Source organism: Euleptes europaea, chromosome 1 (assembly GCF_029931775.1).
Source record: "Euleptes europaea isolate rEulEur1 chromosome 1, rEulEur1.hap1, whole genome shotgun sequence".
NCBI classification, from domain to species: Eukaryota; Metazoa; Chordata; class Lepidosauria; order Squamata; family Sphaerodactylidae; genus Euleptes; species Euleptes europaea.
The window spans coordinates 29,405,462-29,419,813 of NC_079312.1; the positions used below are offsets into that span (position 1 = coordinate 29,405,462).

The following is a 14,352-nucleotide window of genomic DNA, read 5'->3' on the forward strand; positions in this document are numbered from 1 at the left end:
AAGAAAAGAATGCAGGCTTTTAAAACTGTGTCTTGCTGCTGCGTTTCCTTTTCCTCTTGGTTCTGCAGAACTGTGAAAACCGTAAGCAGTGGCTGCTTTTGAAAAGGTTGATGAAGCCTGCGTTTATGGCTTGTAATGCTTGAACACATGAAGCTGCCTTCTACTGAATCAGACCCTTGGTCCATCAAAGTCCGTATTTACTCAGATTGGTAACGGCTCTCCAGGGTCTCAGGTAGAGGTCTATCGCATCACCTACTTGCCTAGTCCCTTTTACTGGAGATGCTGGAGATATAACCTGGGACCTTCTGCATGCCAAGCAGATGGTCTACCACTGAGCCACGACCCCTCTCAAAAATGACACACTAGTTACAAAGGGTTTTTGCAAGATGTGTGTGTTTGGCCATCAAGTCACAACTGACTTATGGTGACCCTGTAGGGTTTTCAATGCAAGAGACATTCAGAAGTGGTTTGCCATTGCCAGTCTCTGTGTAGCAACCCTGTGTAGCAACCCTGTGCCATTGCCAGTCTGTGTAGCAATCCTTGGCAGTCTCCCATCCAAATACTTGCCAGGGTTGAGGCTGAGAGTGTGTGACCGGCCCAGGGTCACCCAGCAAGTTTCCATGACAGTGGGGATTCGAACCTGGGTTTCCTAGATCCTAGTCTGACATTTTAACCCCTATACCATACTTCCTCCCCCATCCCCTTTCACGGTTGTTGCCACAGTGTCGCCAGTGAATGTGGTGCTCAGAATGGATTGGGCTGGGCTGTCGGAGATGCCGGTTCAAGTCCCTGTACAGCCATGACATGTATTGCTTGACTAGATGACTGGTTCTGTATCTCAGCCTAACATGTCTCAGGAGATAAATATGACATATAAGGATACACTGCCCTTGATGTTTTGGGGCAAAATGGGGAAAAGTCTGTGGGGGTTGGTTGGTTACTATTTTCTATTTTTGTTATTTATTTTAATACCTTGTCAGATAGGTTATTGCACGTTTTGGAATTGAGTTAAAAGGATCTAATTCTTTATAGTGATGTAAGTCTTGGATGAGTTGAGGGGGGTTCTTTGAGTCTTTCAGCAGAGACTGGGAAGATTTAATTTTTTTTAATAGTTTAGAGGATTTCAGTTTATGGACTGAAGCCTTGGGCCCAACTTTGTACCCCATAGTACTGTACCCAGCTTGCTGATAGGCTCCTTGGAAGCCTTGCAGGGGAAGGGGGTATCAGAGAACATTCAGCCCTGGGATTTCTTTTACTGCAGCCGGTGGATCCTAGGAAGTCCTTCTCAATACATTTGAACAAAGCTAAGTTTATATTTGCAACATATGTATCGGGCTGCCTAGTGAATACCTTGTAGCATGTGAGTAGAGTATGCGAGACTCAGTATCTTTATTTTATTTGTCTCTTGCTTGCTAGCAGAGCTTGTATGGCATCGTCCTAGGGAACCTGGGACTGTTAAACATTTTAAATCACTGAAACCGTATGCCTCCAAGAGCACTGAAGGTTTGACTGAGCAGCTTGTTCATTCTGCCCAAATGTGAAGAGTAGTTCAACTTGTAATATATAAAATCTCTATCCTCCCTTCATGTAAAATGAAACACCAACCCATTCCTATGGTGCAAAGCAGTGGTTCCCAAACTTTTCGGGCCACCCCCCCTTGTTTCCACAAACTCAACCCCAGCACCCCCTACCCTATCCAACAACACAGTTGAAGGGGCCTACCTCTTGTGCCTCCTGCTGGTTCCTTGCCTCTTAGTGCCCCCCTAGGTAATCCCACCGCCCCCCAGGGGGTGGTACTGCCCACTTTGGGAACCATTGGTTTATAGGAAAGGGAGGGGTGTTAAGTAGCTAGGTGAGTGAGTTTAGCATAAATCTTCCCCAGAGGCGCTAAGGGGAAGGAATTTGGCAGCCTGAACCAGCTGGGAAAGATCTGCTAAGCATCTGCTGCTCCCCTGTTAGGTAACTTGGAAAAGCCCACAGCCAGAGGTGCAGGCCAAAGAGTTCTTAGTCCACCCAAGAAGTATCAGGTTCGTTTGATCCTGAGATTGCAGTTGAGATCCTTGGCTGCCCTGACCTTCGGTAAGGTGTCAAGGATAGTTGTGTGGGTATCAGCACCAGGTCACTACTTCTCACCCCCAGCAAGCTGAATTCTGAAGCAACCTAAAGGCTACCCCAGCATCAGTGAATGAGGATGGTAGACACTGTGATCATACTCCTCCCTCCTTCTGCTTAAGAACTGCATTTGATTGTATATCATTATTGCTTAACTTATTACATTCCTTCACCATTGGGCTCCACTTTGGGGGAGAAAGGTGGGATATAAATATTTGAATCTGGTAGGAGCTTTAATCTTCCACATCATTCCTCAGCATTAAAATAAAAAAACTGTGCACAAATCAAGGGCCCTTATCCAGGCATTGATGCTTAATTCAGAGCTCAACAGATCCCAGGTGCCAGGTTGCCTGCCATGGTGCCTAGAAATTTTGTTGTGATGCCTAGTGATTTCAGCAATGATTTTATTATAGTGATTCTTGGTGCTTCTCTGTGGAAAGACAAAGGTAATTCATAATTTCACTTCAGAATGTTTGATTGTATGCCATAAAAATGCATGAGCGAGAAGTTTATATTATTGCTTGTTTGTTAGCCTTACACCATTTGGTTCTGGAAGATGAATTCATTTCTTAAATAGTGGTGTTCTATACTGGCCCCCATGTTCAACTAAATGGAGCTTTTTAAAGCAATAATAAAATTATCAGAAATTGGGGAGAAGTTAGGTTAGCATTAGAGGTTAACTTTTTTGTTGTGATGGCAATCCAGGCAACATCATATCTGTTTTTATTCTACAACAGTTTTGTCATATCTTTATTATGAGAAACTGTGAAGAGTTTAGGATCAGGTTTTGTGGTTAAAAATAACTAGAAAACGAGGCCCTCAAAATATAAAACACTGAAGGCTGAACGACGAGTCTGGTTCCTAGATTTTTGGGCAGGCTCCTGGGGAAGGCACTGGCAAACCACCCCGTAAACAAAGTCTGCCTAGGAAACGTTAGGATGTGACATCACCCCATGGGTCAGGAATGACCCAGTGCTTGCACAGGGGACCTTTACTTCCCCCCCCCCCCAGACCCAAAGCAAATTTGTCAGAGTCTGACTTAGTTCAAGCTCAGGCTAATCAATCAGCATGATTAAATAGGAATGCATTTCTATTTCTTCAAATTGATATCCCCCCCCAACAGGCCTGTTTAGCTATAAGTTGCTATCTGGATGTTCTGAAATAATTTACGTGCTTTAGACTGCATTCAGTTCCTTTGCTTGCAGTAGAGATTTAAATACTTCTCGTTTCAGGGTTTTGCTGATTTGAGTTTTTCTTTGACACGGTATCAGAAACATTCTTGTGGGACTAAACTCTGTGGATTCTGGAGTCAAGCTTCTCTTGTCACTCTAGCTGTATTGACTAGCAGCAAATGAAGAGCGCGCCTGAGCTGGGGTGTTCAGTCTGAAATGTATTGCTTGGCAGGATGACAAAACAATATAAGAATGGATTGCAGAGAATTAATATCCTGGTGGAGAATAATCTTATAACTGGCTAAAAACTACACCTATAGTCCTCCCTCCTCTGTCTTTGGCGAAGTTCCCGTGATATCTTGAAGTGTTCACAAATATTCAGTTCTTCAGCAGTAGTCTTGACAAATGGTATAGCTACTGCGAGTATAGTCCAAGAACTCGGGAGCAAAAGAGGATCTCTTGATGTTTGGTAAGAATTGTTGGGGAAAGTGGGAAGAGGGCTCATAAAATGGGAATAAGATGAAAGGATAGCTGAAGGAAAGTGCCCAGTGTGAAGGAGGGGTCTGTGAACACATGAACATATGCAGCTGCCTTATACTGAATCAGACCCTTGGTCCATCAAAGTCAGTATTGTCTACTCTGACCGGCAGTGGTCTTTCACATCACCTACTAGCCAGGTTCCTTTAACTGGAGATGCCAGGGATTGAACCTGAGCCCTGCTGCATACCAAGCAGATGCTCTACCACTGAGCCACAGCCTCTCCCCAGGCTCTACTGTGGTGCAGTAGAAGGAGAGGTAGGAAAAGGCAGGGACGCATGTGAAAGAGGGACTGAGGTAGGAGAGCTGGGGGGGAAATACTTGCACAAAGTATAGACAGGAAATCCTGGATGCTGATTACTGGGACAGCGGAGTGGAACAGATAAGGAAGCTTTGGAGACTAGAGCCTTGTGTGTGTGTGTGTGGGGGGGGGGGTTTGTGGGGGTGAGATTAGTGGGTGTCCCCATTGAATCATAATGTCCTGCTCTCATTCACAATCCCCCCCCAGTATCTTTCCATGTACACAACAATGCGTCGTTGCATAATAGTATTACTCAGATGTGAAGAAACTGATGCAACTTTAATGGACGGATTTAAAAATCAAGGGTGTTTGAGAAAAAAATTGCAACAAACTTGAGCTTGTTCCTCTTTAATCTTCACCACCTCTGGATAAGGGATATAGAAACTCATTTTAAAAATCTGATAACTCGCAGCTCTGGAACAGCCCTTTCAGGCCTTACAGAAAATTCTTCAGGACATGTGGCATGCACCTTCTGCCACCACCCTATTTTATGCTGTTGATACATAATTGTATTCATTTTTTCATACACAACCAGACAGACAAGCTCTGAATAATGTGCTTCCTTGATTATTTGCAGAATGTGATAAGGAGAGCCAAGGGTGACTGGCAGATCACCATCTATTGCATTAAGTTGAATACAGGCCCTGACCTCCAAAGTACCTTGGTCTTCATACCTTTCTTTCCTTTGAAGGACAGTTAGGGCTGTTAGCACTGCAACAAAATCTTTCGTCTTTCAAGTCTGGTTCTGCATTCATCAGCTGTGTTAGCAGTGCCTGTTGTGCGGTCTCTTAGGATTTAAGTTGATGTTGTTTGTACCGTAGTTTTATCTTAAAGAGACAGAAGACATTGACAGAATTGGCCATTATAACAGAAATTCAGCCAATTCTTAGGTTTGTATAATTCGTGTGTTAGCATCAAGTACATGGTTAAAAACAGCAAACAGCTGGGATATTATTGATTAAAAACATATTCACTGCGTAGGAGCCGCTGATTGTAGTGATGTAAGAGCTGTAGGTTTGTGGCTTGACACCATATGTTATCTGTGTAGCTATATGGGAAACTATAAAAATGTTGCTAACCACAAACTGAAGGGTAAGCATATCTTCAGTTGGTTTCTGCTGCTTTCGGCGATCTTGTTACACAAGTATCAGCTAGGTTTCCCCCAATGGGGGGGAAATGGATGGATGGGTTCATTGAGCTCCATTCTCCCAGTCACAAGGAGATGATTGTGGTGACTTTTGTGTTGAAATGTGTATTTTGGGGATGGCAGTGCAAAATCCATATGGACTTCTTATGCCTTCTCTTCATGTGAATATCACTGGGAGCTAATTGCCTCCCCCCACACACAGTTGGGTGATCCTTGCAATGACTGTTTCCTGTGTCATGTCTGATGGGGAAGTGAAGTCACTCCGTGTGCTGGGGTGGGGGGGAAGCCCCCCCTAAAAAAAATCATTTTGTTGCTTGCGAGAAAACAATCCTGTCCATCTCTCTTAAGGGCTAGCAGAAGAAAACTGCAATGGCAAATAACTCCACCTTTCTTTTCAAGACTAGCCAGGGTATTGTTGTTGCCGAGTGTTAGAAATTTCTAAGAATGGTTAGTGCTTTGTATTTGATACGTTATGTAAGATAAAGAGAGTTCTAGTGACTCTGTTGCCCTGCCTAGGACTCGGAGTAGGTTGGAGGCCCGGCCCCTTCTTTCTGAGAATTTAGGCCCAAAACTCATGATGTTTAGCAGAAAAAGGATTAAGCCCCCACAGAGCAGCCTTTTTTTGGCTCAGACCCGGACTGTTCCAGAGGAGGGGGGTCACTCGGCTTCATTGTCTTATTGTTTTTATAGACAAAACATTTCAGCCAGCTCTTCATTTTGCCCTCAAAGACTCAGCAGCACCAGCCAGAGGAGAGTGCCCGAATAAAGGGGGGATGTTTGAAACAAAGGTTGCACTGTTCTGTTACTCTGGTGTCTTGCACACCGAGGCAGCCTCAAATTTGATAGCCGTGGTCTTACTTTACAGACGACATGCTTATCCCTTCTGAGTCAGCTGGGGCCGTTTTCTTAGAGCATCTTCTAGGAACGAATTGATGGCTGCCACGGCTGCCTTGGATAGATCTGGGGAGGCTCTTCTATCAAATCACTTCAGTCTCCCTTATTCATAAAACCTTTTCCAAACTCTCTCCTGAAACACCTTCCCTGGGATTTCTGGAGCCTCTCCTCGTTGGTGCTGTTCAGTTGCTAGCTTTGCCCGGCTGCAGTCAAGGCGACTGACTACCAGGCCTTGAAAAATTGGTCCCGTTCCCACAAGAGGCATAAATTATGGCACAAGAGCTACTGGTGCTTGGCAAGAGCCGCAGCTGCGACTGCATGGTAGCCGCTTGCGTCTCTTACCCCTGCCCACCCTGTGGCGTAGCATGATTGTGCAGGATGGAGGAGACTTTCGGCTGAATATGAATACGTTTGCTAATCCTGGCTGCTTTAGGTTATAAACTCTGCCTACCCTGCAGAATTCTATTCTCATAAACCAGAAAACTCCTCACCTGCTTAGGGTCTCTGCCTTTTTTGTTTTGTTTGTCTGTTCATGTCTGCTCTGCTTTGCCTTTGAATTTGTGAATTGTTCATTCAGGGTTCCCATTACTCTGGGGTAATAGTGTCTAGCACATTGCTGGTGACTGGTATTGGCAGAAAAAAAGAGAGCCAGCATGGGGTACTGGTTAAGAGTGTCGGATTAGGATCTGGGAGACTTAGGTTCTAATTCCCACTCTGCCATGGGAGTTTGCTGGGTGACCGTGGGCCCAGCCGCACACTCTCGGCCTAACCTACCTCACAGGGTTGTTGGGGGGATAAAAGGGAGGAGAGGAGAACAAGGTAAGCTGTTTGGGTCCCCACTGGGGAGAAAGGAGGCGTAAAAATGCAGTTTTGAAAAAGGGATCAAGGAGAGAAACGCTTGCTCTCCTGTAGAATGAGAAAGCATCTTAGATTGGATAGAGAGAATGGGGATTCTGTATGTTTGCTTTGGCTTTGCAGTCCTCCTTGTTCCCCGTCAACATGATTCAGAAAGCCGCTGAACCAAAACCAACAGGACTTCCTGTTGTTGTGTTGTGTGCCCAGCTCAGGAAAAAGAACTAACTTTCAAAAAGGGGGGTTGCCATTCTGTGCCATGGACACATTTCCAGACTTCAGTGCGTATGTGGATCCACATGTGTACTTGCAAACCTGAAAGGGATCCCTTGGATTACTGTGCTTTTGCAAGTGAATAACTGAAGAACAATTATTCTGAGTGCTGGTGTGGCACTTGAAAAATTCTGCACAGAATTCAGACCTTCAGAGAGAGTCTGTCATCTCACATCCTCGTAGCAGGCGGATGTACTCACACCCCAGCCCTAGTGTGCCAGAGGACATCGTTCCTTTGAAGAAGTGTCATTCAGTGTGCGGAATACAGCCCCTGATTATGGGTGTTCCTTTTATGGCTGCAGACGGGCTCTCTTGTCTGTGCAGGAACGCTCTGGAGAGAGAATTCCCAACCCCTCCCAGTAGCGTGATGTGATCCTCCATCTCCCCGCCCTCTTTGAGAAGAGAACAAGTAATAGTCTTCCCTAGGCCAGCCTATCAGAGAAGCGGCTCGTGACGAGGCTTGCTTGATGTGAGATGGGAGTTGAAGTTCCATGCCGTCATCATTTATCGTCCCCCTCTGACCAAACAGATACAAGAGAACTGCAAATCTTGTTTTCCCACCCTAAGCTATATCAGTGGCACGACTGGCCCTGAACAGTGGGAAGGTGATTCGAAAGGGATGTGGCCAGAATGGGGGGGGGGATTAAACATCTGGTTGTTTCTCCTTTCCCAACCCAGTTACATGGACAAGCATCCCCCCCCCCCATGAGTAGTTTATGGAAGGAGAAGTTCTTGAAAGGCTACTAAAACGATAGCAGTTGTTCTGTGTGGTAGGGAACATAAGAGAGTATGTAATGCCTTAGCACGGGGAAAGAACAATTCGAGTTGGCAAAACATCTTTCAGAGATGTAGGGTGTCATGCAGGGGTTATAATTGGGCCTTCTTAAGCCCAGCAACCACTTGGTTGTGAGATCTCTCCACCTGCTCTAATCTACAAGTTCTTGCTGTTCTCCCCCCACCCCAGCCCCAAGCTTTGTCAGCAGGCGTGGCTCCCACAAGCATTCAAAAGGTTTGCGTTCAGAAGTCTGCAGCTGTGAAGCTATTCCCGAAGGGCAGAGTCCCTGCCCAGCCCTCGATGCATCTGCGAGGCGCAGACAAGATGGAGATGAGCCTCATTAGGGCAGGAATGGAGCATCTCCCTTTGCAAAAAGGCCTGTGAGCTTTGCAGAGGCAGGACTGAACAGGTTGGATACGAGACTCGCCACCCACGACAGACTCCCTTTGTGGCCCTGCTCGCTTTTATCTCGCTTGGCATCTGTGTCAGGGTGGCTTCCCTTTGGACTCTGTGCTTTGTTGCGGATTCCAGAGTGCGCACAGTGTCAAATCTTGAATGTGCGCATAACTGAATGTGTATCAGTTGCTGCTTTTCCGTGCAAAGTGTGTGGAAGTGGGAAGCCGCTCCTTTTGCTGCTGCTTTGTGTTTTTCTGAGAAAAGCCACTTAAATGGGGAGGGGCCATGACTCAGTGGTAGAGCATCTGCTTGCCATGCAAAAGGTCCCAGGTTCAATCCCTGGCATCTCCAATTAAAGGGACCAGGCAAGTAGGTGATGTGGAAGACCTCTGCCTGAGACGCTGGAGAGACGCTGCCAGTCTGAGTAGACAAATACTGACTTTGATGGACCAAGGGGTCTGATTCAGTAGAAGGCAGCTTCCTGTGTTCATGTGTTCAAATGCACATACTGCGTTCGGAGCTGTTGAGAAGCACTTGTATGTTGTATACTAATTCTGGAGTACAAAATGTCAGCAAAGGTGCAACTTTGGTCTCTTATGGTTTGGTTTAATCTGCAGCCTTCTTAGCCCAGTCTGTTGCCCTTTCGTCACTCTTCCAGATGTGCCTCTGGTCCCAAGTGGGGTTTGGGAGACGAGTTCAGTGTCTGATCGACAGGATTGTCTTGAGAGCAATAATAGTTGCTGTAGAAATGAATTGTTTCCTCTCCCTCCCTCCCTCCCTCTCTTTTTTGCTTATTTCCTTTCTCCTTTGCTGCTGTGGGATTGTCGGTCTCCTCTCCACCCCCAGCAGTACAGTGCTCTGCCTCCCCTACTGGCAGTTCTGCCCACGTGACCGTCTCTTGCAAGACAGGCCTGCAGGCCTCTCTCGCCTGTGCTCAGCAGTCTCTTCTGTGGCACAAGGAAACCTCTGCATGCAAAGAAGGTGGCCATGTTTGAGAGGTGGCCATGTAAAAGTAACACGGAGATAAGAGACGGCACGCATCATCTGGGAGTTATTCCCTCGTTGAGCTTGCCCTCTTCCGAGTTTAGAACGATGTGTAGAATAAAACCGTATGTCCGCGGCAATGGCGAACAGAGACGCAAAGCACTGCTTCTTTTTCCCCTTGGCAGGTTTCCCCATGTCCGTGACGTGTCGGCCGAGGCTCTGCGGCTGCTCCCCGCCCTTGGAGCCGCTAGTCGCTACCCTTTGGACTCCGTGATCCCTGACGAACGTCATGAGCATTGCAATCCCTCTGGGAGTCACCACACCAGATACATCTTATTCAGATATGGCTGCTGGATCTGAGTAAGTGCCGCTTTCCCTGTTAGCGCACGGAGGGCATGGAGCCCCAGGGGTTGCAGACTCCCAGCTTTCCTGGGATAGAAGGAAAATAGCTCGCTTTGCCACAGATCAGACGCCTGCGAAAAGGTGCCTTGTATACATTATTAGATCAAGATGGAACATAGAAGAGAAGCTCTGCCTCTTTTGCCTCCAATTGCATCCAAGAAAAGAAGCGTTTGGGTAGAGCGCTGCTTTCCCAAAAATCTGTACAATTCCCTGTTGATCTTTCACATTTGTTTGGTGGATAGGCATTTAGCAGAATGTGAGCCCTAGCAGTACTCTTGTGTTCTATGTAGCCTAAGGTTCATGGTGTTAATGCTGATGGCTGTATGATGTTAGGTAAAAAGGCTCTTTCTGGAATCAGACCATTTTCCCGTCACAGTCTTTTGTGGATTTTTAGTCATTAGTATTGCTGCCTCTGTTTCCCCCCCCCTTTGGTTGGTAGGAAATTTCCTGTGGTAGACACCATAACCCAAAGTTTTTTTTTAAAAAAGGACCCTAATGCAGTGCCCACAGGAAGGGAATGCTGATTTAATTAGCAAGCAAAGTCAAGTAATGGGAAGAGGGTTATGCCTTGCTTGTGTTCATGGTCTTGTTTTGAGTGATTTTGCCACAAGAGTGGGGCGCTGAGGCCAGGCCAGCAGTTTGACTCACCTGTTCTGTATTTAAGGCAGTCTGGCTTCCCTTTGCCATGCTTTTTGTGAGGTTCTGGTCTATGTCAGACAATTCTTTCTCTTGCATCCTTTGTGTATTTAGATTCATGGAGTAGAGGCAAACCTCCCTGGCTGGTCCCACGGTGTAAAACTACCCAGCTGTGTCCGTGCGTGTGTGGCTCCTGGGGTACGTTCGGCTCCCTGCAGAATCGGCATCCTTCAATCATTTCCTGTTGAATGCCAGTTCTGTTCTGGACGTGCATCTTTCCCTCTGCCGTTTGGGTCAGGTCTTACTTGGCTACAGTTCTTGCGCTGGTTCTTCTACTTCCATTCCAGGAATCTTCGAGGTCTCAGTCAGTGATAACTGTCCCATTGCAGCGGCCTCCCGTTCTCAGCTGTGTGGCCAAAGGAGCCCTGAGAAGGCTGAGGCACCTCCTGTCCTTGAGAGCCTGGGGGAAGAAGGCAGCTGTGTTAGTATTGCTTTGTCACGCTGTGTGAATTCGAAAGGTAGTCAAGGGGCTTGCTGGTCACTGCTTGCTGTGCTACCGTGGTCCTCCAACCCTTCTGAACCGAACAGAAGCTGCATTTCGGAGAAGGGTCTCTGCTGAGGCGTATACTTTCTCAAGAGCAAGCTCCGGGGACTTGGAGCATCAGGGTGTACACGTGAGTGAGGAAGTGGTAAGGGAAATGCCGCTTTTACCTGTCGAGTGTCAAGAAAGGAACGGAAGGTTCAAGGCAGAGCTGTGTACGAGTGGAGTGTTTGCTAGTCTCACAATCCCATTGTCTTTGGAGAGGTCCCTGCCTGGATTTACCACAGCAGATGGGTAGCTGAGAATGTGAGTCTGCAAAGAGAGAGGCAGGATTTCAAGTGGGCAGGTTTTGTGTTGGGTTTGGTCTTGTACCTTCTTCCTACTGTAGCCTTGGAAGGCTGGCTGTGGTTGCAGAGAAGACCTCGATTCCCTGATATGAAAGTCCAAAGGTGTCAGGAATTGTGTGCCGGCAGTAGTGGCTCCTCTTCCCTCTCCTCTTTTAATGTTCTTCTCTTTTCTCTCTCCCCCCCACCCCCAAATCTAAATGAGCATATTGTCTTTCTGGTGTCCAGGCCTTGGCTTCATCACTTAAAGCTTTTCCTGTTTTCTGTAACAAGGACTTCCCACAGCGCTAATTGCCCATTTTGTACCTTGCTTTGAATTGGTTCTTCCTGCCACCTTGTGGTGGAAAGTTGCGCAGTCAGCCGCAGGGTAGCTAGGCCTCTCCCCGCACTATAAGGAAGCCAGAAAGGGCAGCCAGCATATGTTGGTTTTTGCCTAGAGTTGTCGCCCATCCAGGTCATGGATATTCTTTCAGCTTCTCACGGCATGAAGTATGTATGACCTTATCCCTCCATTCTTGCCAAGTGCTTCCCTAGAGCTTCCGTCACTGGGAAACTGAATCCAGGCTTCTTGTCTGTATTAAGTAACAGATAACAGTTGGAGAAGCGGTGTATGGTTGTGGCCTGGAAGATATTTTCACTCTGAAGCCAGAAACCGTGGGCATGGTGAGAAGGGACAAGAGAGAGAGCATCGTAGCGGTAATCAGGGGAGCCACCTAGAGGTGCAAGCCTATGGGTAGCTCGCAATCTAGTCAAATAGCTTTGCCTGGTTGTCAGCGGCTTTCCTCCTCTTGCCATCTTATGGCGAAGCCAGGCTGGCTATGCTGCTTATTCGGGGGTGTCCCTTCTATAGGCAGCTGCCAGCTGTTTTGCCATAGCAAGCTTCCTTTGCAGTCCTGCCTTCATGGGTTCCATACCTCATTTCCATCCACCACCACCACCCCTGCCCTGAGGTGTGTCCGTTCTTTGCCGTCCTGTATGGCACGAGAGAAAATGTTTGAGACCTGGCTTAATTGTTTGCAAAGAACTACTTCCTATACTGATTGGTTTTGCTCTTGGCCCTTTGCGCAGCCCAGAGTCTGTGGAAGCTAGCCCAGCTGTTGGTGAGAAGAACGTGTACTCGAGTCACAGCTACGGGGCCTCCCAGAGGCACAGCTACCGAGGGCTGCCTTATGCAGTGAGTACCGTCTCTGTTATCTGCAGCAAACTGGTGTTTTTACCCATCCCCTCTTCCGCCCTGTGCAAACTTGAGCTGTATAATATTTTGGAGGACAGCCGCATTGCCGATAGACCCCGTGTATATTGAATTTCTGGTACCAGAGGCTTTTTGTGTGTTTTGCAGAAAGCTTTTTGTAAAATGTGATGTGGGACATGAAGGTGAAAAGACACTTCCCTACGTGTCTGGTGCTGCTCAGGGGTTAGGGTTCTGCAACAGTTTGATTTTTTCTTCTTCTGACAGCAGGTTCTGCTAAATGTGCAGTTTTAATTAAATGCAGGCTTGACGATCGTACCGTCAGGTGGATTCATAGCTGGTTGGGAACGGTACTCAGCATTCGGCAATGGCACTTTATCATTCGAGCGGCAGGGTCTTCAGTGGGGGGGGGCACAGAGCTGTATTCTGGGCCCGGACACTTTTATCAATGACTTGGGTGAAGAGGTAGAAAGAATCCTTATTTAATATGCAGATGCCACAAAACTGGGGAGAGCCCAGCTGACCCCACAGACACAAACTCAAAATGGAAAGCTGGGCTGAAACTGATGAAGTTCAGCGGACAAACGCAGGCAGGAAGAATAAAATATACTGGTATAGGATGGGGGATACCGAACTTAACAGAAATACACGTGAAAAGGATCTATCACATGTTTATCCAGTCTTTCTTTCAAGGAAGTCATGGTGGCATACTTCCTTCTCCCTTTCTCGTTTTATCTTCACAACAACCCTGTGAGGTACATGAGTCTGACAAAGAGGGACCGGCTGCATGGCAGAGTGGGGATTTGAACCCAGGTCTCCCAAATCCTAGTCTGATGCGGTAGCTGCTGTGCTCAAGGAGCTGTTGATCGCAAGCTGATAATGAGTTGGCAGTGTGATCTGACTGCAAAAAAAGGTGAATGTAATTTTTAGGTTTTACCCAGTCCAAAGAATTTTCACTTCTCATTAGTCACACCTTATTTGGAGTACTGTGTACAGTGTAGTGTAGTGGTTAAGAGCAGTGGTTTGGAGTGGTGGACTCTAATCTGGAGAACTGGGTTTGATTCCCCACTTCTCCACATGAGCAGCGGAAGCTAATCTGGTGAACCGGGTTGGTTTCCCCACTCCTACACATGAAGCCAGCTGGGTGACCTTGGGCTAGTCACAGCTCTCTTAGAGCTCTCTCAGCCCCACCTACCTCACAGGATGTCTGTTGTGGGGAAAGGGAAGGTGATTGTGAGCCGGTTTGATTCTTCCTTAAGTGGTAGAGAAAGTCAGCATATAAAAACCAACTCTTTCTTCTTCTTCTGGTTGCTACACTTCAAAAAAGTTGTAGAAAAGTTCAGGGAGGGCAAGAAAAAAAATTGGGCATTGGAAAAGAAGTCCTTCAAGGGAAAGCTGGAGGAACTGGGTATATTTGGCTTGGATAAGAGAAGACAGAGGGGAGCCATGGTGATGCTCTTGAAATACCTTAAGGGTTGTCATGTAGAAAAGGAAAAGATTCATTCTCCATTTCCCCAGAGGGCAAGACCAGATCTAATGAGCTTATGTTACAGGGGTAAATTTTGATTACACCAGTAGATTTTGGTTACACAGTTCTCTGGGGTCTCAGGTAGAGGTCTTTCCCATCCTGATGCTTTTAACTGGAGAGGCCAGGGATTGTACCAGTTACCCAGTGAGCCATGGCTCCTTCCCTAAGGCTGCCCATTAGGAGACACTTGCTAACAGTAAGCGTAGTTTGACAATGGGACGGGTTGCCTAGGAGCCTGGTGAGCTTTCCCTTACTGGGTGCCTTCAGGC

General features: G+C 47.0%; 1 protein-coding gene across 1 annotated transcript in view; it reads left to right on the forward strand.

Annotated features, from left to right (window-relative positions):
• SETD5 (SET domain containing 5) overlaps positions 1-14,352 on the forward strand; it is a 73,959-nt gene that overhangs the window by 17,239 nt on the left and 42,368 nt on the right. Inside the window, exons 2-3 of the mRNA XM_056862139.1 lie at positions 9,629-9,803; positions 12,435-12,540. Coding sequence (XP_056718117.1) covers positions 9,733-9,803; positions 12,435-12,540 — 177 coding nt within the window. The 5' untranslated portion in view covers positions 9,629-9,732. The remainder of the gene's footprint in view (positions 1-9,628; positions 9,804-12,434; positions 12,541-14,352) is intronic.